Genomic DNA, 27,906 nt, shown 5'->3' with positions numbered 1-27,906 from the left:
AAATGGCCGTGATATTCCTCCACATCCTGAACTTTTAGTTTCAGCTCCATTGACTAGATAAATTGCTGTTTCTTGTTGACGTTTATTATTCTACCTGCCATTTCTTGCTGCCGGGAAACTGTTTGGCACCTGATCCTTCCATTCTCCCTTATTATAAAATGAAAACCTTTTGTATCCTGGTCTCCTACTTGGGCTGTTCAGTGGCCGAGAGTATACCAGCATGGAGATTCTGCTCCCCGAGGTGCTGCCTGTGATAAATATTGATTTCTGTTACTCTGACTGCTTAGCGGCCGGCCCCGGGGGTTGTAGGCCCATACTTGTTATTGGTTGAAATGTCAATAAAGGTTTTTCAAAAAAAAAAAAAATCCCTATGGAAATAGCATGGGGACATTAAGTTTTGGGAACCCCCTTTTGTCTCAGCCCCCCCTTGATGGATCACTCTGAAACTTTCAAGGAAGGAGCTGAGGTGGATGAACTTCCTTCTTAAAAAGTTTAGTCAAAGGGCAGGAAAGTTATTAAGTTATTAGCAAACCATCAATGGTAACTAGGTCATAACTATAAATACCCAGTAATGTTCCTTGAAACTGGTGCTCAGTTTAAGGCCACTCAAAAACTCTGATGGGATGAATGAAGTACTCACTTTTTTTTATAATAAAAGTTTTAGAGGCTTGACAGCTGAACTTCGTCAGAGGGGCGATGTGTTTGCAAGGTTCAATTTTGTCTCTGCGTTGCCGAACTGTGTGTACGATTTAGGACCTAATAAAACTTTTAACAACCCTGAAAACCGAATGAAGAAATTATTGTAACATTCGGTAAAGTCAACCGAATGAAAAGTGCCCGATTTAACGCTGCCGTATTCCTTAACAACTGAAAAGGAGAGAGAGTTGTATTGTGCAATGCTCGGAGCTCTAGGCTGAAGGTGGGGCAACGGGCAATGCGCATCAAGTTACACGTATGTTATGAGTGCATTATTCGTTGTCCTTAAACAATCCGCAGCTAATCTGCCCAGGAGCGACAGGAGCCGCCCCACTGGTGCTGTTCGCGCATCTACCCCGGGAGACGGGTTCTGCTGGCTGCAGTCACACCTGACCTGAAGAGCAGGCGCTGCTCGGTGACCTCGCGCTCGCTTGTCACTCACCTCGCGCTCTGAGCCCGGCTGTTCTCCAAGGAGCACTATGCCTGCTGCGGTGTGCTCCGACGAGCTGGTTTTCTTTGTGAATGGAAAAAAGGTAAGATTATCTCACCGCTGGCGCTCGGCGGTGTCAAAAGAGACTTTGCATCCAGCAGGTTGCACAGAGGTTTGTAGGAGATTCTTCACACATGATGGGCCATGAGGATGGTCTTTGCCTAGGACTGGCGTTGACGTCAATTAGAGGCCAGTGGCGCTGTTAACACAGTCTGCTCGCAGAGACTTACGGAGGGCTTGGACGACGGGTCTGGGGGACCTCAGCGGGACGCCCGGCCAAGGCTCTTCGGGCAGCACTGCAGCATGGGCACAGCAGCTTGGAAGCAGATTTCCTCGTGGCGCCGGCCCTCGCATCCACTCCCCATGCTCTGCCATCCAGAGATGGGTCCTGGCGGGTACCAGTTCATGCCCTGATAATACACCAGAGGCCCCATGCAAGCAGGCGAGGCGCCGCTTCCAGCAGGGGCAGTGAGAGAGCCGCCTATCTATGATGTCCCAGTCCTCTGTACTAAAATGGCTCATACATAGGTTACCCCAACACAGGAAGCACCCAGTTAGAACTTAGGTGCGCAGATTCCCGCGAAGCCTTGATATCTGGGAAGGGTTATGCACGAGGCAGGCCACACCGTTCGCGGGGACGCATTCCTTCCTGTGCGTGGCTTTTTAAAATGGATTTTCAGTTCACCCACATCTTCATACGTGAAATATGCAGCTCGCTTTCGTTGTCTTACATCTAAGCCATTGAAGTTTTATGTCAGCGGTATTTGAATTTGTCGACTGTATTATTCGTGTTCCATGAACATTGGGAGAGGATGTGTTACTACGTCCAGAGCTGACGCCTTTGGAACTGGGGAACTAGGTTCGAGTCTATGTGTCCGCTCAACATCCTGACATTAGGCGCAAATCGCTTAATCACCCCAGTGCCTAACAAACATGAATGTGTCCTTGTTAGGTCGCAGCTTACCTTTGGTAAACACATCTTGGGAACATTCAGAAGGGTGAGCTAGGAATGCATTCTGCCCCTTGTTTTGTAACTCATATTTGCTGGCTTTATGTGCTTTATTTTATTTGCTTTAGGCTGTCCAGCTCGAGTACGTCCCGCCAGTTGCCCACACCTTGTTTACTGCATTCCATCACAAACTCTCTTTCTGTAAACAGGCCTTTAAATCGTGTTCTTATCTGGTCACATTTGCTGTGCATTCAAAGACAGAGGTCAAATGACAGGCTGTGTCTTCCAGGGAGCTTGGTGTTTATTTTTCTTTCTTTCTCTGAATTCAGAGTGAGAGATTTATGACAGTTGTTCCTTGTTACTAGGGTAGGAAGGCTATACAATGTTATTTTTTTCTAGTACACCATAAAATGTAAATGTCTGTAAATAAATTGTGCTGACGATCAAATCAATACATTGGGTGATGACATTTCCACACATTATCGTTTGTTCACTGTATAATTTTTATCAGTAAAACTGTATATGAGTGCAAATGTAATGGTTATTTCAATTGAAGATGTGTTGTCTGTGATGGCTGTATGCTACCATACCATGCATACTCCACATTACCCCACTCCACTCTACTCTGCATCACTCCATGCCACAGCACTCCACTCTGCACTACTCAACACTACGCCACTCCACTCCACACTGCGTCGCTGCACTCTCATCTGCACCACTCCACTTTGTTCCTCTCTAGGCTATACTCTAATCTATGACAATGCACTCTGCCCCACACTTCTCTACTTTGCACCACTGCACTCTCCGCCACAACACTCTACACCATTCCACTCTATACCACCCTACTGTGCAACACTGCCACTGCAATCTATGCCATTGCACTATACTCTGTACCACTCCATTATTCGGCAGTGCACTATGCCAATTCTCTCTATGCCACCCTAATCTACTCTGCACAACTGCACTTTACTCGGAAACAATCTACTCTATGCCACTGTACTCGGCACCACTGCACTCAGCATCACTCTACTCTGCACCACTCTAAGCCAACGCACTCTATGCCAATGCACTCTACACCACTTTAATCAAAACCAATGCACTCTACACCAATCTACCCTGCACCACTGCACTTTACGCCACTATACTCTACACCACTGCAGTCTACACCATTTTACTATATCACTGCACTCAATGCCAATCTATTCTACTCTGCATCACTGTACTCAATGCCACTCTACACTGTGCCATTGCACTCTACACCAATGCACTCCACGCCACTCTACTATAGACCTCTGCACTCTATGACAGTATACTCTGCAACACTGGACTCTCTGCTACTATACGTTATGCCATTCTACTCAATGTTTACTGCACTCTATGTCACTCTACTCTGCATCGCTCCACTCTACGCCGCTCCACTCTACGCCACTGCACTCTACGCCAGTCCACTCTAATTTACTATGCACCACTGCACTCTATGCCAGTCCACTCTAATTTACTATGCACCACTGCACTCTACGCCACCTCACTCTACTCTAAAACAATCTACTCTATGCCACTGCAGTCTACGCCACTCCACACTATGCCACTCTATTCTACACCACTGCTCTCTAAGTCACTGCAGTCTATACCAATGTGCACTTACACACCCTTGACAGCAACCTGTTGTTTTGGTTGAACCTAAAAAAGGATAGGTGTACGAAAACTCCTATTGCATTTGTCTGCTAGTTAACATGTTTTAGCCATGTTATCTCCAATGCACTACCCTATATTTCACCCTATACCTTTCTTAATATATCCTCTACCTTCAGTGGCATAACACAGGCCCCTGCAGCCCCCACGGTGCGAGGGGGCCCGCAAGCAACAGGGGGCCCCCTCAGCACAATACTTTGGCTGGAGAGCTCCTAATTGGGTCCGGAGGGGGCCCCTCCACGTACCTTGCAGGGGGGGGGCCTCAAGTTTCATTATGCCAGTGTCTACCTCCACTCTCTGACTCATCCCAAACCTTATTCTACTACTATGATTGCCAAAACAACCCTTCTAGACTCCTCCCTCCTCTATTCCTCCTTGGATCACCCAAACCTCATTTTAATACTGAGTTCTTCCATAAATTCTTCCACACCGATCCCTCCTTTGATTCATCTCAAAACTCAATTTACTAATATGATCTCCCTAATCCATTTTTAGAGATTCTTCCCATCTCCATCTCTCCTTATACTCATCCAAAACCTCATCTTGCTTCTATGATCTCCCAATAAACACTTTCTAGACTCTTCCCTCCTCTATCCCCCATTATCATTTTCAATCCAACTAACAGATTTACATGTCCACCGCTCAAATTAACTCAAATTTCACTATACTAATCCACCACTAATACTTTTTGGGTTGCGGAATAGTGTGCTTCTCGACGAAAAGCGCTTCGATGCCTCGTCCGGGGTAGTAAGCGCAATATAAATACAATTACAATACAAAAGAATACACTACTTTACTCAAAAACAATACACTCTACGCCAATGCACTCTATGCCAACCTACTCTGCACCACTGCACTGTATGCCACTATACTCTACACCATTTCACTCTGCGTCACTTTTCTCTGCACCACTCTACACCAATGCACACTACACCACTTAACTAAAACACAATACACTCTATGCCAATCTATTCTACCCCTGCACTGTATGCCACTATACTCTATGTCACTGCACTGTTCGCCGCTCTACTCTACACCATTTCACTCTACATCACTTTACTCTGCACCACTCTTCGCCACTGCACTCAACACCAATGCACTCTATGCCACACCACGCTACACCACTGCACTCTGTGACACTCTATTCTGCAGCACTACACTCTCTGCCACTGAACTCTCTGCCACTGAACTGTATGCCACTTTACTCTGCACCACTTTACTCTAGGCCACTGCACTACGCTCTGCACCACTCTACGCAACTCTTCTGCACTCTATGCCACTACACTCTACACCACTCTAATCTACTGTGCACCACTGCACTCTGAAACTGCAGTCTACGCCACTTCACTTTATGTCTCTCTACTCTGCACCACTCTACTCTGTGCCAGTGCACTCTACCCCACTCTTTTATGCAGCACTGCACTCTTTGCCACGGCACTCTTCACCATTCCAGTCTAGGCCACTGCATTCTGCACCACTCAAATCTAGGCCACTACCCTATGCCTCTCCACTCCACTGTGCCCTACACCATGCCACACGTCAATCTACTGTATGCCACTGCACTCTACACCACTCTACACCAGACCACTCCATGCCACTGCACTTTATGCTGCACCACGCTATGCCACTGCACTCTACACCAATTCACTCTACACCACTTTACTCAAAACCAAAACACCCAACGCCACTGCACCTACGCCAGCAACTTTGCATCACTGTTCTTTATGCCACTATAACCAAAATTCACAAAAAATGAACTCTACCTATTTCATTTAAATATATGCTATACGTCATAAATTAAATTAGACACTCTGGCTGGACCATTAACATGAATATAGAAACATTTAAGAGGATTAAGGGGCATATGTATCAAATACCGTAATTGCGATTCTCCAATAGCGATTTTTAGGGAATCGCTATTTAAGAATCGCGAACGGGATGTAGCAAATATTTTGCGAATGTTTTGCGATTCCTTGGCATTCCTTAATTGCGAATAGAAAATTGCTAATCGCAATTAAGGAATACCTTCCCATTCATTCCTATGGGCTAGGAGGTCCATAGGAATGACTGGGAAGACATTCTCAATTTGCGATTCGCAATTTGAGAGTCGCAAAATGAGAATGCAATTTCAAGGGTGCCAGGGTGTCAAATGGACACCCTGTTGCACCCCTGAAATATGTATGTGTGCATATGTGGCGTACATACATGCCCAAAGGGCATGTATGTGCGTCACATGGCACTTTGAAAAATGCCAAAAAGTGCATTTTTCAAAGAAATCGCAAATTGCCACCAACTTGAAGTTAGTGGTAATTTGCGATTCCTTATGGGTTAATTGCACTTTTTCTGTGCTTCATACATTGCATTTAAGGACTCGCAATTTGCGGTTCCTTAAATGCAATCGCAAAATAGAGAATTGCAAATTTTGCGATTCTCTAATTTGCGATGCCCTTTTAGGATGATACATCCCAAAAGGCCTTTTCCCATTCGCAAACGGGCCGATTCTGAGAATCGGACCGTTTGCGAACGGGAAAAGGGCTTGATACATATGCCCCATACTCATAATTTGATTCATTATTTTATTGTAAGTTTTTTTTGATGATTATTATTATATATGCTTTAAATACAAAAATATCAATATATTAATAAATAAATATCCTAACTACAAACATTTTTGTTTGGACAAACCAGATCCCATTGCACAGCATTCATTCAAACCACTCATCCAACTGCATACCCAAACCATGCTCTTACAGAACCACAGAGGCGTACATCACATATATGCAAAACAAGCTTAATGTGCACCGCAGTCCCTCACAGTATCTATTGATGTTCAAAGCATCAAGTTTAGTTTACTGAGCAATATAGTAAATTGTACACATTCTTAAACAGTTGTTAATAGATCCATAATAGCAAAGCTCTCAAGGACACTTCAATCAATCAAAGGTACTTGTCATTTCCAAATGAAGGGTTAATCTACGTATTTCAACGTTGTTTCAAAAGTACAAAATTCCAAGATATCAGAGGAGGGGACTCATATTAAAGCGTAGACGCACGTTTCGGTGAAAGACCCGTTCGTTTGGGTACCATCTTCTTCAGGGCACATGTGAGATATATTCCAAAAGAGGAGGCAATGGGGCCTGTCAAAGGTAAAAAGTGATTGTAACATTTCTTCGGTGTAAACATATCAAAAAATTCAGTCAGCTAAATATTATGAGGTAATGGTCAACAGCACTGAGGGTCACACTACACAATAATTTAAATATACTTGAAATATACTTATACAGATCATTTAAAATAGAGACACATATGCACTAACAAGGGAAAAGGTAGGAAAAGATTTTTTGAACAACCAAAAAAATAATAGAATCAACATAGACCAAGCGAAAGCCTGAGAAGCATAAAGGAAAAATATGTAATAGATAAATAACAGAAATCCAAAAGCTGAACTTTACAAAGGGGAATGTTGGATTTAAGCTCATCATGATAAACTAAAATAGGACACAGGAACAGACAAAATTTTAGTCGTACCATCTAAATAGACTTAATCAGCTTGTATTTGAAATCGGTGTTCTAAGAAGCATAAATCGTATCTACATCAATCTGTACATAGTCAAACGATTAATGACTGGCCGTGGGTATAAAACTTGGTTATTTTCCAGTTTACTAGGTACTATTCATAGGAGCTTACCTATCAAGGCAGAATTAGAAGATGTTATTTAAGGCTGTCACTCTCGTAAATGGAGAGGAAATAGGCCGCTGCTAATATCCATTAGGTCAGACCTATGTGTGCAAAAAACAAGGACAAAAACATACACTATACTCTACAACATTCTACTCTATGACACTGCACTCTACGGCACTGCACACCACATAATTTTACACCTTTTGGCTCTACGTCACTGCACTCTACGCCACTCTATCCTACTCTTCACCACTGTACTCTACGTCACTGCTCTGCACTACTATACATTGCACCACTGTTGGACTTGGCCCTTCTGGCAAGTTCACCCCTAGAACTTTTTGCAGTATCCTAGCCTTTTTCCTGTGTTGTACTAGTGGTTTTAGGCCTCTAGGCGCTTTCACACTGTGTCCCAGTGGAAAGCACGTGCGCTCTGTGTGGTTGAATGAGACTGACCTTCCCTCCCATTGGAATGCATGGGGGATCTGAGTGACCGTGCTAGTTCCTGATGCGTGGGGAGTGCAGGGTCGAGTTTGATATGTGCAAACTCGTGAGAGTGAATGCTGTGCAATGATGTGTGCGGCGTTACTGTAGCTAGTATAGAAGCGCCACTTCTAGACACTGACATAAATGTGCAGTGACTGTCTGGCGTGTGATTGGCTGGTGTGCCTGGCTCCAGGAGTCAGGGTGGGTCTGCCCCAGTGGTGGGTGGAGAACTCTGCAGGTTGATGAGTGGGAGGAGTACACCTAGGACCTGAATAGGGCTGGGCTTTCCCCACACAATATTGGCTCCGCCCCCTGTGGTGCGACTGATGACCCTGGCCTGTTCTGTGAATAGGGAGAGGGGCTGAGCAAAACAAAGTGCTCAAGAACCAGTTATATCTGGTTCGGCCCTTGCCTGCACCTTGAGACAAAGGATTTGGTGTATAAAAGAGGGGCTGTGACCCCATGAAAATGTTCTTGTGCGTAACTTGAAACAACCAGGGGCGTGCTGCTGCTGGGGCCCAGGGGAAGGCTTGCCTCCCTGGGCCCTGCCCAGCCCCTGGATGCCTGATGGACTTTGTGGGGCCTTTTTGCTGTTTTCTTGATCTATCAAGGACTTTGTTTCTAGCGCCTGGTGAGCGCTTAGATCCTGATTGAACCACAAAGAAACTCTGCCTGACCAGAAGGACCTGGAAGAAGCTGAAGAAGGAGTAACTTTCCCTGACCTGGGGGATTGGCCTGCAGTTGGTACCTTGTTGAGAAAGGAGAGGAAAAGACTAAGAGAGACTTTGCACTTTGTTTTCAACAAATCTCCAAGGGCTTGGAAGAGAGCTTGCCCCCTGAACTAAGTCCCAGGACCATTGGACTCATCTGCCTTCCAAAACTGAGTTGCCTGGACAATTCTTGCTTGTTTCCCACTGGATTTGGCCCCAGTATGCCTCGTACCCCATCCGCCGCGAAGCCGTGTCTTTGCCGCCCGGCACCGTGTTTCTACGCTGATCCAAAAGCATTGGTACGCACCGTATTCCTCCCGGCCGCATCGCACCTAACCTTCCCCGCCGATTCGAAACGTACAACCCTGGCTGCCTAATCCTGTACGCCGGACCCAAGCTTCGCTGTCCCGCAGGTACGGTCCGTACGCTGCTAACGTACTGCACCGTGCCGTGCTCAGAGCCGAGACGCCGCATCGCACCGATCCTCCCCATACGCTGTACGGCGCCGAGAAGTGTCACCGCCTATCCGCACCGAAGGTACGGCTCGAACGCCGAACGCCACGGACTCTGCAAGCCGATCCGGGCCATCCGCACGTATCCCTGAAGGTCCCCTACCAACGCCGCGTCCCGACGCTGCGACCCGACCAGCATCTGAATACGCTGCCGAGCTACGACCCGGACCCATCGACTTGTCCCACACTGTCCGTCGCGGACCCTACAAAAACTAAGGTACTTTGTTCTGTTCGCACCGCAGCGTGCACGCTACGGACCCCGGAGTCCGCAATGATTGTTTGACTCGTACTCTCCTTGTTTTTAATGCCCACGAGTCGCACATCCAGGTACGAACCGTACAAAGCCTGAAAAGAAGCGTAATTGACTGAAAGAAGCCTATTTTTGTATTCTAAGCCTTTTTACAGGAACATTGAACTTTAAAATAATACTGTGGTCATTTTATTCGTTATCCTGGTCTTGTGCTAAGCCTTATATAAAGAGAACTATTTTTGATACAAACTTGACTGGTGTCCATTTGTGGTGTGTCATTGTATTACTGTATGTGTTCACAAATGCTTAACCTATGACGCCCTGAAAATAGTCTTGACTGCTTGCGCCACACTACCTAAAGGGTGAGCAGGGGTTATTTGAAAGGGTGATCCCCTTACTCTGACTTAGAATTGAGAGTCCCTGCTTGTCGCAAGTGCATACCTGTGCCAACTAGAGATTCCCAATTCTAACATTGGTGGTCAGCGGTGAGGATTTGAATTTGCATTTGTGATTCATGTACAGTGATTGAGTGAACACCACGTAGTGAGTTCAGACCGATAACGCAGCCACACAGTATTGATTTTTGTTTTTGCTGAAGAATCTCCACTTTAAGAAACCATGCCTAGCTCAGTCAATGGAGGCAGGGCGTCCTCTATATTCTCTGGGGTTGATGACATAAATTGGGAAGAGAAGGCACTGATGAGGTGCACAAGTGAAGTCTTGAAAGGATACCTCTCCAAGTACAGAATTAACCAAACTGGATTGAAAAACAAGGAGCAGTATACAAAGGCGCTGAGGGCCTGGTACGAATCCAAGTTCCCAGAGAATGTGCTGGAGGTGATACCCCCAGAAGGTGCTTCTGAGCCTGGCAGAGGCCTGTCACCAGAGGAGATGGCCGACAGGATTGCTGCCAGAGCACATGAAGTGGAGATGGCAAAGCTTCAAATGGAAATGTGTTTCTGGATTCACTAGTAAGGGTGGGATCCAGTGGTGGCAGCAGATGTGTGTCCAGTGCATGTATTCCCATTCTCAGTTCCCTGGGTAATAGTACCTGTGTCACGTGGTGGTCAGGTTGAGAAATCAGGGGCGGTAGAAACTGTCTTACCAGTCTTGGGAGGGGTGGGGATGAATGTGTAATGCGCTGGATGAATGTGAATGTCTCATTCCCAGTTCCCAGAGTAATGGTACCTGTGACACGGGGTGGTCAGGTTGAGAAATCAGGGGCGGTAGAAACTGTCTTACCAGTCTGGGGGGTGTGTGTGTGGATGAATGGTGTGAGTTCTCTGAAATAAGGAGCTTGCTGGTTGATTGGGTGTGAGTTCTCTGGGATAGGGAGCTTGCATTGGGGAGTGATTCCAAAAGGAGTGGCTGAGGTGTCTTCCAGCCCAGCGTGGTGGAAGAGGTTCAGAGTAGCCCAGCTAGGTCTCGGTGTAGGGGCTCACATCCTGTCTCTGCGGAGAAGGAGTGGGTGGGACTGCGTGTCTCCAGGTGCCCGAAACCCAGTCTCAGGGCCTGGATGGTTTCTTTAGGGAACATCAGGTCGGGGGCCTAGGCTGTACCAATAGGTCATTTGAGGAGGATCTCCCAGCGTCTAGAGGATGTGGAGTGTCTGTAATCAGAGCTCCAGTAGTCCTGGTGTCTGGCGGTACCGCCCAGTTGGGAGGGTGCGGAAGTCCAGAGGGAGGGGTGAGAGGGGGAGGGATTTCCCAGTGGGAACCAGTAGGTCAGGGACCACCCGGGAGGGCTGAGTCGCCACTGAGTGACCGTGGTGTCGCCACTTCTGTCCTGGGGGGTCTGCACGCACTGTCAGATGGACAGGAGGTAGTGAGATCAGTGCCAGGCAGACTGTCACACGACCCATTAGTTATGTGTCACCCTCGTTAAGTCCTGGTTCGCCAGGCATCTGACCAAAGGGTACGTCCCTCGGTTGGGGAGCCAGTAGTCGGTGTTTCCGGATCTGGACGTGAGGGCAGCTGTAGTCCTGAGGGCAGGGGAGGCTCATCTTGGGTGAAGAGACCCTGCTCTACAGTGGAAGGGGGTGCAGAGGGAGGGAGTCCTCGCCTCTGACCCCGTGGATCCCAGGTGGTAGACCAGTTGGTGGAGAGAGGTCCTGAACTGGTAGGAGAGTTGTGTTCTGGTGGGTGCTTCCCTGGGAGGGTGCGGAACCCCAGAAGTACAGGTAGGGTGGGGCATTCTTGCCCGTGACCTCTGGTCAGCCTGAGGGTGCGGACCCTAGGTTGAAGGATCAGTGGTAATTGGGAACTACACTGAGAGGGAGAGTGGAGAATGGCTTGTATGCCAGGGGTTACTACCCCCCACTCTGGGTTTGGTAAGGACCAGTGGTATCTAGGTGGCCTAGGGCCTGGTCCTGGCCGTGGACAACTAGGTAGTACTGGTCGGGTAGCCTAGTTGGGCTTGAGTTTTTTTCCGGTTGTTTTTTCAGATGGAACCATGATGATTCAGAATGGCGTAGAACCGGAGGGTGTCCCTGCAGTGCGGGCCTGCGTCCGTGTTCTATCGCCCCAAGCAGGGAAGACCATCACGGTGGTGATTGGTCTGCTCTGCGTTTCGGCTGGAAGGGGGTTGTGTTGGACTTGGCCCTTCTGGCAAGTTCACCCCTAGAACTTTTTGCAGTATCCTAGCCTTTTTCCTGTGTTGTACTAGTGGTTTTAGGCCTCTAGGCGCTTTCACACTGTGTCCCAGTGGAAAGCGCGTGCGCTCTGTGTGGTTGAATGAGACTGACCTGCCCTCCCATAGGAATGCATGGGGGATCTGAGTGACCATGCTAGTTCCTGATGCGTGGGGAGTGCAGGGTCGAGTTTGATATGTGCAAACTTGTGAGAGTGAATGCTGCGCAATGATGTGTGTGGCGTTACTGTAGCTAGTATAGAAGCGCCACTTCTAGACACTGGCATAAATGTGCAGCGACTGTCTGGCGTGTGATTGGCTGGTGTGCCTGGCTCCAGGAGTCAGGGTGGGTCTGCCCCAGTGGTGGGGGGAGAACTCTGCAGGTTGATGAGTGGGAGGAGTACACCTAGGACCTGAATAGGGCTGGGCTTTCCCCACACAATGCTGGCTCCGCCCCCTGTGGTGCGACTGATGACCCTGGCCTGTTCTGTGAATAGGGAGAGGGGCTGAGCAAAACAAAGTGCTCAAGAACCAGTTGTATCTGGTTCGCCCCTTCCCTGCACCTTGAGACAAAGGATTTGGTGTATAAAAGAGGGGCTGTGACCCCATGAAAATGTTCTTGTGCGTAACTTGAAACAACTAGGGGCGTGCTGCTGCTGGGGCCCAGGGGAAGGCTTGCCTCCCTGGGCCCTGCCCAGCCCCTGGATGCCTGATGGACTTTGTGGGGCCTTTTTGCTGTTTTCTTGATCTATCAAGGACTTTGTTTCTAGCGCCTGGTGAGCGCTTAGATCCTGATTGAACCACGAAGAAACTCTGCCTGACCAGAAGGACCTGGAAGAAGCTGAAGGAGGAGTACATTTCCCTGACCTGGGGTATTGGCCTGCAGTTGGTGCCTTGCTGAGAAAGGAGAGGAAAAGACTAAGAGAGACTTTGCACTTTGTTTTCAACAAATCCCCAAGGGCTTGGAAGAGAGCTTGCCCCCTGAACTGAGTCCCAGGACCATTGGACTCATCTGCCTTCCAAAACTGAGTTGCCTGGACAATTCTTGCTTGTTTCCCGCTGGATTTGGCCCCAGTACGCCTCGTACCCCATCCGCCGCGAAGCCGTGTCTTTGCCGCCCGGCACCGTGTGTCTACGCTGATCCAAAAGCGTTGGTACGCACCGTATTCCTCCCGGCCGCATCGCACCTAACCTTCCCCGCCGATTCGAGACGTACAACCCTGGCTGCCTAATCCTGTACGCCGGACCCAAGCTTCGCTGTCCCGCAGGTACGGTCCGTACGCTGCTAACGTACTGCACCGTGCCATGCTCAGAGCCAAGACGCCACATCGCACAGATCCTCCCCGTACGCTGTACGGCGCAGAGAAGTGTCGCCGCCTATCCGCACCAAAGGTACGGCTCGAACGCCGAACGCCGAACGCCACGGACTCTGCAAGCCGATCCGGGCCATCTGCACGTATCCCTGAAGGTCCCGTACCAACGCCGCGTCCCGATGCCGCGACCCGACCAGCATCTGAATACGCTGCCGAGCTACGACCCGGACCCATCGACTTGTCCCGCACTGTCCATCGCGGACCCTACAAAAACTAAGGTACTTTGTTCTGTTCGCACCGCAGCATGCACGCTACGGACCCCGGAGTCCGCAACGATTGTTTGACTCGTACTTTCCTTGTTTTTAATGCCCATGAGTCGCACATCCAGGTACGAACCGTACAAAGCCTGAAAAGAAGCGTAATTGACTGAAAGAAGCCTATTTTTGTATTCTAAGCCTTTTTACAAGAACATTGAACTTTAAAATAATACTGTGGTCATTTTATTCGTTATCCTGGTCTTGTGCTAAGCCTTATATAAAGAGAACTATTTTTGATACAACCTTGACTGGTGTCCATTTGTGGTGTGTCATTGTATTACTGTATGTGTTCACAAATGCTTAACCTATGACGCCCTGAGAATAGTCTTGACTCCTTGCGCCACACTACCTAAAGGGTGAGCAGGGGTTATTTGAAAGGGTGATCCCCTTACTCTGACTTAGAATTGAGAGTCCCTGCTTGTCGCAAGTGCATACCTGTGCCAACTAGAGATTCCCAATTCTAACAACCACTATATACTAGTGCACTCTATGCCACTGAACTATATGCCACTCCATTCTACGACAGTGCACGTTATGCCACTGCGCTATACTCCACTGCTCTGTACGCCACTATACTCTATGCCACTACACTCTGTATGACTGCACTCTATGCCACTGCACTCTACGACACTACACTCTGACATTCTACTCTTCATGATTCACTCTATGCCACTGCACTCAACTCTGCACCACCTAACTCTATGTCACTCTACTACACTCTACGTCACTGCACTCTACTCTGCAGCACTTAACTCTATACCAATCCACTCTAAGCCACTGCACTCTACCTTTCACCACTCCACTCTCCTCTGCACCATTCTACTCTATGCCACTTCACTCTACGTCACTCTACTCTGCAACACTGCTCTTTTTGCCCCTGAACTCTATGCCACTCTACATCTGCCTCGCTCCTCTCTACTCCACTGTACTCTATGCCAATCCACTCTAAGCCACTCTGCACCACTCTACTCCATACCACTGCACTCTACACCACTTCACTCTACTCTCAACCAATCTACTTTATGCCACTGCAGTCTACGCTACTCCACTGTATGCCACTCCACACTACGCCACTCTGTTCAACACAGCTACACTCTACGCCACTGCACTGTACACCAATGCTCTCCACACCACTTTATTAAAAACCAATACACTCTATGCCACTGCACTCTATGACAATCTACTCTGCGCCACTGGACTCTGCGTCATTACACTCTACACCACTGCACTCTACACCACTACACTCTGCATGACTGCACTCTATGTCACTACACTGTACAACACTACACTCTGACACTGGACTCTTCATCAAAAGTCAATAAATTGCACCCCTGGGTCTAACTCTCGAACGGAGTGCAGGGGAGTCCCTTTTAAAGGGCGGTTTCCCTCACCCACCCATAGGTGGCATGCTTCATCATAGGGTAACCTCCTTGCAACCATGAACCTTTTCGCAATGCAGGCCACAACCTCTTCACTGAGAGGGAGGAGCTCAGGGATGTTTTTTATGTAGAGAAGAGGTATCCTACAACCTTGAGATGAGCAGTGTGTGGAGGGAGTGAAATGAGAAGTGTGTGTGAGCTAAAACGAACTCCCTGGTATGCCAGAACAAACGTTAATAGGGCATCCAGAGATCAGGATTAAAAAGGTGAAGCTATGGCAGGGGAATTCAACCTATCATAGACTAGTAATGGTCGACATGTTTCAGCCTAGCACCCTCTTTCTTCAGGACCAAATGTGAAGAGTGAAATGAAATAATCACGCATACCAAACTCAGTAGGTGGTAAAAAAAGGCATACAACCAGCTAATGGGTATAGTAAACACTCAAAAGAGACAAAGTGTTGGATAAACAATGTATAACACATATCACCACGCACTCACTTATGAATCACCATGTGTACATGCTGTAAATGCAGTTGTGGCCTATTACAGTATGAAAGTGACTGTCCTGAGTGCTTACCCGTATTATCAGGTGAGCTAATGGCACCTTAACCTTGGCACACACACTCAAAGTGGCATCCAGTTCCTATACAGGAGGAAAGTGGGGAATAAAAGCTAAAGTGCAGTCATAACCATAAAAAAACACACAGTAGACTAGATGTGAATACACTTGTAAAAGCAAAACATTGGCATGGGGAATATTATGTGAATGTCATAATCACTACCATTAATCAAGGCTCTGTTATATGGGTATTGAGGAAAGAGCAGTCATAGACTTATAGTGATGTCTGAAACCACCTATAGAAAAGGCGTCGGCCTAATGGTAGGATTGTTAAGACGCCAAGAAGAAAAAGAGCGAGGATGCTATGTTAGGTATGCTACTGCCAACCCAGAGAAACCATAAGAAATTACTCATGTCAAACAATGGCTGCCAAATACAGAGGGTTAAACAAGAATATGCCATGTCTCAAAAAGGCTGCCAATACACAAGATTTGTCCAGAAAATGCCATTAGCCAGCCGGCAAAGCAGAGATGCCTGCGACTGGTTAAAAGCTAATTGTGGCATTAACGGGGAAAATCGCCCGACATACAGGGCTCTGACTCAACAAAGTACATGTACGCAAGGGAAGCCAGAAGTGAGAGTAAGGGCTCGGTGTCCGGGGTGTTATGCCCAACACGCGCCGCTTGCGGCTCAGTGGGGCTCGTGAGCTTCAGTATACCCATGGGAGTAAGGAAAACAAGGTAGCTCGCGGCTTATTGGAGCTCGCGAGCTACAGTATACCTATGGAGGTTGGGAAAAATGAGGACAAGGTGTCACAGTACCTGCAGGATGTCGTCCTCTAACCTGCAACGTGCACCTTGGAAGGTACGCCGGCAAGTGAGGCATGCCTGGTATTTGAGCTTCGGCTCAAGGCGTGGCTTCGCCCACCTCTGTGTGATGGCGAGTGGATACTGAAAAAATACTTGGCGCCAAACTAGGACGACTGTAACCCAAAATATTGGGAAAAGCAATCAGTAACGATTGATAACGGTATTGCCCCAACCGTGTAAAATACATTGCAGAACATAGTAATGCTAAATTTAGGAATGGCAGCCAAAACTTTATTTGCAGGCACAGAAACAAGTTTGAAAACAAAAAACTTAGAACTCCAGTCTGAAAAGATCTCAAACTGGATCTTGAATACAAAAACTTTATTGACAACTCATATTGGCACATTGTTGCCCGTGTGTAAAGTTGCTTGGTGGCAAGAAACGGTCAGAAAACTTGAAACTCCAATCTATATAGGAACTCAGACTAGACCTGGAATGTCTTCTCTCCATAAAAAACATCACTTAGCTCCTCCCTCTCAGTGAGGGGGTTGTAGATCGCTTTGCGACTAGATTCGCAGTGTGAGGAGGTTACCCTATGATGAAGCATGCCTCCTATGGTTGGGTGAGGGAAACCGTCCTTTAAAATGGACTCCACTGCACTCCGTTTGAGATTTAGACCCAGGGGTAAAATTTAGTGACTTTTGATTGTGTTAGAGGGGAGTCGCCCGCTGCTGGTCTCTAAACCTCCTCAGGCCACATTTGTGTGTTTTGTATTCGACTCTTCATGACTGCACTCTATGCTACTGCACTTGCACCACTCAACTCTATGCCACTCTACATCACTGCACTCTACTATTCACCACTCTACTCTATACCAATGCACTCTATGCCACTCTACTCTGCATCACTCCACTCTATGCCGCCACACTCTGCCTTGCAACACACCACTCTACTCTTCACTATTCCACTCTATGCCACTTCACTCTCTACCAGCAACACTGCTCTCTTTGTCACTGAACTCTACACTACTCTACTCTGTCTCACTCCACTCTATGCTACTGTACTCAATGCCTGTCCTCTCTAAGCAACTGTACTCTGCACAACTGCACTATAAAACACTGTATACTTCTGCACTCTACTTTGAAAGAATCTACTCTATGCCACTGCATTCTATGCTACTATATTCCACTCTGTGCCACTCCACTCTTCACCACTCCACACTACGCCACTATATTCTACACAGCTGCACTCTATGTCACTGAACTCTACACCAATGTTCTCTACACCACTTTACTCAAAACCAATACACTCTATGCCACTACACTCTACACCACTCCAGTCTAGACCACGCCACTCTGCAACTCCCCACTCTGCGGCACTCCACACTCTACATCACTGCACTCTATGCCAGTGCACTCTATGACACTACTGTATACCACACCACTCTTTCCTGCACCACTCCACTCTATGCCACTTCACTCTCGTTGAAACAATATACTCTATGCCATTGCACTCTATGCCATTGCACTTTAGGCCACTCTATTCTACTCAGTGCCACTCTGCTCTCCAACACTTCACTCTACGCTAATGCACTCTACGCCACTACTCTATACCACTGCAATTCACCCTGCACCACTACATTCTACACCACTTCACTCTACTTTAAAACAATCTACTTTACGTCACTGCTCTCTACTCCACTCCACGCTACTCTGCTCTATGCCACTGCAATCAGAGCTATGCCATTCTACTCTACGCCACGGCACTCTATGCCACTAATCTATACCACTGCATTCTAACCTGCATCTCTTCACTCTACTCTGAAATAATCTACTCTACACCACTGCACTCTATGCCACTCCACTCCCCTCTATACCACTGCACTCTGCGCTGCATCACTTTACACCTCTGCAGTCTACGCTATGCCACTCTACTCTATCCCACTGCGTTCCACGCCATTATACTCTACATCACTTTACTCTAAACCAATGCACTCCATGACACTGCACTCTACACCACTCTACTCTGCACCACTGTACTTTATACCACTTCACTCTGTGCCACTCTACGATACTCCACTCTACGACACTCCACTTCATTAAAACTCCACTCTATGATGCTCTACTCCATTAAACTCTGCTCCACTGACACTACTCCACTCTAGGCCACTCCACAGCACTCTACAACGCTCTACACAACTCCCACTATGCCACTGCATGCCATTTTACTCCACTCTATTCTATGACACACAACTCCACTCCATGCCACTCCACTCTATGCCACTCCACTTGATGCCACTCAACTCTACAACACTGTACTCCACTCTATGCCACTCCCCTTTATGACAATCTTGTCCACTCTACTCTGCAACACTCTACTCCACTCTACACAACACCTTCTACGCCTCTCCACACTGCCCTACACCACTCCACAACACTCTATGCCACTCCACTATGTGACAATCTAGTCAACTCTGACACTGTACTCCACTCTATGCCACTCAGCTCAATGCCCCTTCCACTCTACAACACTCTACTCCCATCACGACTCTCCACTACACTGTACGCTACTCAATGACACCTCACTTCACCCCTCTCCATGCCACTCAACTCTACCGTACACCATGCCACTCTATGCCACTCCATAACACTCCACTCAACTCCACTTTATGACACCCTTTTACCCCACTAACTTTTAGCCATGCTGAACAGCAGCCACTCTGGTGTAAAACGTTGCTAAAACATATTGGCAAAGCCTATAGCTCTTGCTTAGGCGAGACCTATTAGCTTTGCCAATGCTTGTGTACTGTAACTGGTACTCTTGTAAAGCACTCAAACAGCTTCAGGTCTAGTTTGCGGAATATAAATCTGCAAAAAAATAAACACATTTACGTGGAAAGAATTTGAATTTATTAGCAGTAAAAAGCTCTTGATGGCAACATGTGTGTGAAATGTTATTTTTTGAAATATCATCTATTGGTAATGCATACATTCACTTACCTTGTGGAACTAAATGAAGATGCCTATTGCTGCCTAGCTAAATAGTACTAATTTTATCAACCCCAGAAAGGTAAAAGGTTGAGTGCTTCCTGCAGGTTTTTAACCTGTGCCCATAAAGTCCAGTTTGCAGTCCTGGAGCGGTTGTATTAGTTCTCTGAGCCACCAGACCAGCATAACAGCAGTCCAAACAAGCATTGGCATAGCCAATAGGTCTCGCCTTTGGGACCTTATAAGTGTTTAGCCATGCAACAGTTGCATAACTAAAAACTTATAAGGTCCCAAAAGCGAGACCTATTGGCTATGCCAATGCTTGTTTTAACTGCTGCAATCTATTGAAGCCTCACGGACAACATCTTTGCGGCCGCGAAGTGATCGCGATCAAACATCTTCGCGGCCGCGAAAGTCAAGCGCCCGCGCACATGGGCGAAAGTGATCGCCATTGCGATCAAACATCTTCGCGCGGCCGCGAAAGTGAAAGTAATCGCGGTAAAGGGCGACGCGCGCGCCCGCGCACATGCACTGTAATTCTAGGCTGGCCTGGTAGCACTTTTTGGAGCCCTCACAAAATGTCTCGCCAGACCAGCGCATGCGCTGGGTCAGGCGAACCCTAAAAAAGGTTATTTTCCGTGATATATTTCCTTTTAGGCTCTGAACTGAAGAATTTCCAGAGCATGCAATTAACGTCTGGAAACGATGAATGGATTCTAAAGGCCAGAAGTAGGATCATATTTTGCGGTTGCAAACGGGCCGATATTCTGTGGTCTACCTCATGTAAAAACTCTATTTTGCGAGTCGGTAATAGGTTACCGACTCGCAAAATGGGGTTTGCGACTCGCTATTAGGAAGGGGCGTGCCAAGGGCGTCCCTCCCTCATAGTGACTCGCACTACAATGCAAGATTTCTTTGCGACTGCAATTGCGGTCACAAAAGACTTGCAGTTTACCACCTACATTAAGTAGGTGATACGCCACTCGCAAACGGGAAGGGGTGCCCAGGGCACCCTTCCCCTTTGTGAGTGTATGCGGAAAAAAACTTTAGATCGAGCCTAGCGGCAGCGTGCATGCGCTGCTCGCTCTGCGAGGCATGCTGTATTGGAGTATGCACTGGAAGCCCTGCCCACTCTCCGCTCATATTTGTCATTGGCTTGTGTCATTGTCCTTCGTAAATGCTGGCTTCTGATTCGTTATTATGCTTGTTAGTCCCTCCTTAGTACCGCCTTGTCCTAATTTATAAACTCCCATGAGGGCTCGCCCTTTTACTTCGGTTGTTACACAGTACATCTTATTTAGTCTGTAAGCACTACTTTCTTTAACGAGTTTCTCTTACTGTAGAAGGGTCTCTCGTGCGCAGTTGTGACCACCGGGTTGTGTTTTTATTGGTATTTGCAGCACGCTATGCATGCTTTCACTTAATAGGCGTTAGCTTAATTTTTAGATATACTCTCCCCCACCCACCCATCCACCGCTGCACAGACGCCACACGAAGCGGGCTCTGTGTTAATTACAGAAATATCCGGATACTTCCTCCATTGTTCCCCCCCTCCTCCATACATGTCCTTCGTGTAGCTTGTAATTTGTTTTTTAACTTATGTGATGCCCTCTTCATGGTGTTTGAGTATTTTTGCCATGTTGGGGCAGCCCTCACACTCGGTTAAAGAGTCCTCCGCAGCACACACACGGCGCTGCCTCTCCTTCGGTTTCAGCCAGCGCTCCTGCAGCTGTCCAACACACGCCTTCACCACTTTCATGTCGAGGAGGAAAAATCAGTGAACCTCCCCAAGGCGCAGTCACAACGTGATCAAACTAAAAAGTACACACGGAAGACTTCTGCATGCATAGCAGGTATTTTTAATTTATATTGAATTAACTTTCTTCAAAAATATTTGGTTACTTTGAGCCTGTCACATGTTGAGGAAAAACACCTACTATGCAACATACTTAAACTTAGATTAACAGCAGGTTAATACATGTCTTGTTGTGTTACATACATCTGTATAGCACACTTCTACCAGGTGGAGGCCCTGAGGCGCTTTCAGAACCTCTGCTGCACCTGTTACAGTTCTGGAAATGACTGAAGAATGAGGTGCTTCAAAGACTTCATATCTGGAGAGGGGGCATTATCGCTTCCTCTGGTATAATTTCATATCAACCATGTGGGTGTGACCTGATGAGATTGGGCACCAAACAGAGGCGCAACTAGAGCCAAATTTCGGGGGAAGGCGAAAAAACTTTCAGGGACGGCTTATTCTTCCAGCAATAGGCAGAGTGGCGATGCAGGGGCTCCAAGAAGGGGTGAAAAAACAACAAAGCCTTGTTAACAAGTAAATGGTCTTTTAAAGGCCTGTGAAGTACTCAAAAACTGTCTGTGTGTGTGCCCGGGAAGCTGTCTCAGCCAGGGCTGACACACGATGGGGGGTGAAGCCCTTTGAGCCCTATGGGCGTTGCGCAACTTGCACCGACACCCGTGGGTTCCGGCTGCCCTCTCATCCCACCTCCCACCCCCTCTGGCTGGCCACAAGGCCCGGATCCAACATGAATGCGAAGCAGAGGCATAAAGATGCGTCTGGGGCAGCGAGGTGCAAAGTCCTTTTATCTCTTCTCCCCGCTAGGGTCATTATTTAGGAATGTAGGAGCCCCCCTACTGCAGGAAGTTAACTCACAGACCACAAACTCTGATAACGGGGCATGTTGGATCACACTGCTTGTCACAGGATGCAAACCGACAACTTGTGAGCCAGGGAGGATATCTGTAAAACACCAAATGACAGGGTGAGGTACCGATTCAAACAATCAAATTACAACTTCCCACGATACAGAAATTAGCACCCAGTGTAGCCCCTGGGAGCTTTAAACTGGATGCCAATGCGCTATAGCAAAAAAGAACCGCATACATCTTGCAACATAGACAAAACAATGGGTAAATGTACTGCTATGAAGTAACGGCAAAGTCACATGCAGCGCTTTACAAAACTACCAAATAAATGCTTTAGTAAATACGAGACCCTTGTAAAAACTACAGCAATACTTTATTTTAACAGTCGTAAGAGAAATATGTCCAGAATTCCTCAACTACAACTCTTCAAGAACTGGTTAAATGTGGACATTGGGTCCCGAACATACCTAGGGAGGATAGTACTTGATAATGTGTTACTTTGAGCTATTCTAGGTGTCAATGTAATCTGGATAAACATTAGAGCGCATTACATAGAAAGAGATGCAAAAAGAACAATTGATGGACAGAATGCAGAACAATGTCATACATTCACTCCAGTACAGAGATCTGTGCCTAAATCCATAGTTTTTTTGCTCCTTTGCTCCCCAAGCCATTCCAGTTTGAACACAGCCATATGCAAATCAGTCTTGGCCCTGTGCCCAATGGGAACAGTCCAGACCGAACTGCCAGGCCAGGTCCTCCCTGGACTGAAAACAAGCATCCAACGACCAGTTTTGGGGTTTCACCCCTCATCAGCCAGGATAGCTTGACTTCAGTGGCATGGAGAGCACGGTACCCACGTCTGGGCATACCCATCCCACTCGAGGTGACAAATGCAGAAAGAACAATTGATGGACAGAATGCAGAATAATGTCATAGATTCACCCTAGTACAGAGATCTGGGCCTAAATCCATCGTTATTTTGCTCCCCATGCCATTCCAGTTTGAACCCAGTCATATGCCAATCAGTCTTGGCCCTGCGCCCAATGGGAATAGTCCAGCCCGAACTGCCAGCCAGGTCCTCCCTGGACTGGAAACAAGCATCCTAGGACCAGTTTCTGGGTTTTACCCCTCATCAGCCAGGATAGCTTGACTCCAGTGGCATGGAGAGCACGGGACCCACGTCTGGGCATATCCGTCCCACTCTGGATGACAAATGCAAAAAGAACAATTGATGGACAGAATGCAGAACAATGTCATGCACTCACCCCACTTGTCACAGGACGCAAACCGACAACTTGTGAGTCAGGGAGGATATCTGTAATCGAACAGCGGTAAAACACCAAATGACAGGGTGAGGTACCGATTCAAACAATCAAATTACAACTTCCCACGATACAGAAATGAGCCCCAGTGTAGCCCCTGGGAGCTTTAAACTGGATGCCAATGCGCTATCGGGAAAAAGAACCGCATACATCTTGCAACATAAACAAAACAATGGGTAAATGTACTGCAATGAAGTAACGGCAAAGTCACACGCAGCGCTTTACAAAACTCCCAAATAAATGTTTTAGTAAATACGAGACCCTGCTAAAAACTACAGCAAAACTTTAATTTAACAGTCGTTAGAGAAATAGGTCCAGAAATCCTCATCTACAACTATTCAAGAACTGGTTAAATGTGGACATTGGGTATCGAACATATCTAGCGAGGATAGTACTTGATGATGTGTTACTTTGAGCTTTTCTATGGCGCCAACGTAATATGGAGGAATGTTAGAGCGCTTTACATAGAAAGAGATGGAAAATACCCAATTGATGGACAGAATGCAGAACAATGTCAGTGATCTGAGCTTAAATTCATCGTTTTTTTGCTTCCTATGCCATTCCAGTTTGAACGCAGCCATATGCAATGCAGTCTTGACCCTGCGCCCAATGGGAACAGTCCAGCTCGAACTGCCAGGCCTGGTCCTCCCTGGACCAGAAACAAGCACTCTAGGACCGGTTTTGGGGTTTCACCCCTCATCAGCCAGGATAGCTTGACTCCAGTGGCATGGAGAGCACTGAACCCACATCTGGGCATACCCGTCTCACTCTGGGTGACAAATGCATAAAGAACAATTGATGGACAGTGTAGGAAAGTAGGCTCTGCTTCTTATGGTTACCCTCACATTTTGCTTGATGTGATGCTGTTTTTGACTAGTCTGACTGGGATCCTGCTAATCAGGACTCTGCCTATCTGTTTTCTCCCTAAACTGTTATGATATGTACTTAGTTGCACTCCAGAATAAATACTGGGGTACCCTTGTTAGTCCCTAGTGTATGGTACCCATATACCCAGGGCATAGGTACTCCAGAGGTCTCCCATGGGCTGCAGCATGTATTATGCCACCCATGAGAGACCATGCAAAATGGAACTACAGGCCTGCCATTGCAGCCTGTATACGTTGGTGCATGCACCACTTACTATAGATATAGGTTTACTATATCTCAGGGTCACTGCACTTAAAACCTATAAGTCATCTCTAGAGCAGGCCTTTACAATCCTGAAGGCAGGTTGCTTGGTTCTAAGTGAGAGGGTGCCCCTGCATGAGCTAGACACCCCTTCAGCCTACTGAGTCCATTCTCCCGGGTTGTCAGTGAAAAAGCCATATACTAATATAGAGGGGCATTATGCAACAGTGTGATGACCAACTCTAAAACGGCTGCAACAAACCCTATCGGGTTTGGTGTCAAACATGTTGGAATCATACCCCCACACCAGTAACTGGTGTGGGAGGTATGATTCCACCCATCAGGAGCGTCCCTCTTTGGACTCTCAGTGGTCCCGGTACCAGCTTTCTCATCACGGACAGCACAAAATGGTTGCTGCCGAGCAGAGATACATTTCTGCCCTCCTGCCGCTGAGCCAAGCTCAAGCAGGGGAAGATAGGACAATAGGCATCCTGTCACAAGGAGGTGTGACCACCTCCCAGACAGAATGTAGTGTATTGGGGCTGGGTGGGTGCGCTTGCCAGCACCTGAAAGTCTCCATGAGGGGAATATTTGGTGTCCCTGTGCCTAGCCCAGTTCAAACCAGTCCTTTAAACCGTTCGCTCCCGCTCTGGCCACTAGACAAAGGACATGGGAGTAACCTCCCCCCTGTCCAATCCCCCCCCCCCCACTGGAAGGGTCCCCTGAATCTTTCCAACCCTCTCCCATGGGTACTTAAGGGCTTACCTGGCTGTAGGACCTTAGATTTGTCGTGGACAAGATTCAGAACTGAAACCACTGCACTTCAACCGTCTGGGAACTCTGGACTCCACTGGACTTCGTTTGGGCCTGGCCTTGTCTCCCTCTCAGTCTGCTGCATCGTCTATGCCTATGCACCATACAGGATCCGTGCAGGACATGTGGAGCATCCAAGAAGCCTGAAGATAATCTCCCTTGGAGTGAAGCAGTCACTCCCCTGTATTCGTAGGCACTGCAACACTGCTGATTCCAAGCTCCTACGGACTCCGAAGGGTTCATCAACACAGGAGGTGGAATCCTACGTCCCTTGAGGCCCGAGCTGCCCTCTCACTCAGTTTGAGGCCAGAATCCCTTGTGGGGGCCGCAATACCCGAACCCCTGTGCAACTGTGCAAGTGCTTGTTGGCAATTCTGCAACAAGTGCTTTGGGGTCCGAGTAGCCCCAACCTCTGGCAACTTCTTCCGCAAAGATCTTCAACCACCTAGTACCGAGTACTCAGCACTTGACATCCTTCGTGGGACAGCTCATATCCAGCTCCTGGTCATCCTCAGCATCACCTGGTCCTTGCAGCTGCAGAGTCAAGACCCCCATCAACTATCCTACCGAGCCCCTGGTCACTCCCAAGTGACCCAGACTCTGTCCCCTCTGTTTTCAGGTACTCTTCATCCAGAATTCACGTTTGGATTCCAATGGACACTTTCTCCTCTTCCAGCAGCAGCACTTTCATGAAGTCCTCCATTTGGTTCAACTGTGGTTTCCGACACCACTTCACACCTATGCAGCCGGCTTCCCTGGGATAGATAACTTGAGTACTTCAGTATCCACGGGTGGGGTGGCTCTCCAACCTTCTGTCTTCCACAGAGTTTCTTCGAAGTCCACTGGTAAGGGTCCTTAAACTTTAAAATTCCGACCGCGACTTTCACATAGACTTGTACGGAGCACCCAGTCGTGTTCTCACACTGCACACACACTCTGTGAGGTCCCTATCTACTCATCTTGGGCGGTTCCTTGGGGTCCCAGCAATTCTATGTCCCCTCGACACTGTGTTGACTCGAGTCGTGGTTCTTATACCACTTTCTTAGTATATGGTTTGGTCCCCCCCTCTGGCCCACTGTGTATTAGTGCTATTTACTATTATTTCTTTGCTGAAGTATTGTGTGCTTTGTGTCTATTTCTGTGTCGGAGATAATGTAACGTACTAGATAGTGTTATATAATAAATACATATTTTTATAACTACTGTGTGGTTCTCTTTTTATTTAATCTATACTATAAGAGTGCATTCTGGTAAAACAAGCTGCTTTACACTCCTTCAAGACTAAGTCTGAAGGCTGCTCTCCACAGCTACCACTTGGATAGCTTTGTAAGGTTGTGTGAGACCTCTTAAATCACCATAAAGTTTATTTGGACTGGCGCAAGGTGCCCACTTTGATTAGTGGACATCATTTACCAGGCCAACTTCTCACTGACAGAATGCAGAACAATGTCATACATCCACCCCAGTGTAGAGATCTGGGCCTAAATCCATCATTTATTTTGCTCCCCATGCCATTCCAGTTTGAACCCAGCCATATGCAAATCAGTCTTGACCCTGCGCCCAATGGGAACAGTCCAGACCGAACTGCAAGGCCAGGTCCTCCCTGGACTGGAAACAAGCATCCTAGGACCTGGTTTCAGGGTTTCACCCCTCACTCAGCCAGGATAGCTTAACTCCAGTGGCATGGAGAGCACGGGACCCACGTCTGGGCATATCCGTCACACTCTGGATGACAAATGCAAAAAGAACAATTGATGGACAGAATGCAGAACAATGTCATACATTCCCCCTAGTACAGAAATCTGGGCCTAAATCCATATTTTTTTTGCTCCACATGCCATTCCAGTTTGAACCCAGCCATACGCAAATCTGGCTTGACCCTGCGCTCAATGGGAACAGTCCAGCCCAAACTGCCAGGCCAGGTCCTTTCTAGACTAGAAACAAGCATCCTATGACCGGTTTAGGGGTTTCACCCCTCATCAGCCATGAGAGCTTGACTCCAGTGGCATGGAGAGCACAGGACCCACTTGTGGGCATACCCGTTCCACTCGGGGTGACAAATGCAGAACAATTGATGGACAAAATGCAGAACAATGCCATACATTCACCCCAGTACTGAGAATCTGGGCCTAAATCCATAGTTTTTTTGTTCCCCATGCCATTCCGGTTTAAACCCAACCATATGCAAATCAGTCTTGACCCTGCGCTCAATGGGAACAGTCGAGCCCAAACTGCCAGGCCCTCCCTGGACTGGAAACAAGCATCCTAGGACCGGTTTCAGGGTTTCACCCCTCATCAGCCAGGCTAGCTTTACTCCAGTGGCATAGAGAGCACCTGACCCAGGTCTGGGCATACCCATCCCACTTGCTTTGTTTGCCATAAGTTGGCAGGGTATGTCCAGACATGGGTCCCTTTGCCACTCGATTCAAGCTAGCCTGGCTGATGAGGGGTGTTACCTCGAAACGGGTCCCAGGATGCTTGTTTCCGGTCCAGGGAAGACCTGGCTTGGCAGTTCGGT

The 27,906-nt window shown here is 47.6% G+C and overlaps 1 protein-coding gene across 2 annotated transcripts in view; it reads left to right on the top strand.

The window, feature by feature from the left end:
- Window positions 1-1,036: 1,036 nt before the first annotated feature.
- Window positions 1,037-27,906, top strand: part of AOX1 (aldehyde oxidase 1) — a 542,538-nt gene continuing 515,668 nt past the window's right edge. Inside the window, exon 1 of one of the 2 annotated variants that reach the window (XM_085649035.1) lies at window positions 1,037-1,229. In XM_085649035.1, coding sequence (XP_085505161.1) covers window positions 1,176-1,229 — 54 coding nt within the window. In that variant the 5' untranslated portion in view covers window positions 1,037-1,175. The remainder of the gene's footprint in view (window positions 1,230-27,906) is intronic. The other variant, XM_085649034.1, reaches the window with a different exon arrangement.

This window comes from Triturus cristatus, chromosome 3_2, assembly GCF_964204655.1.
Source record: "Triturus cristatus chromosome 3_2, aTriCri1.1, whole genome shotgun sequence".
NCBI lineage: Eukaryota > Metazoa > Chordata > Amphibia > Caudata > Salamandridae > Triturus > Triturus cristatus.
The sequence above is the reverse complement of the archived record's forward strand: the minus strand, read 5'-3'. Positions and strand labels throughout refer to the sequence as shown.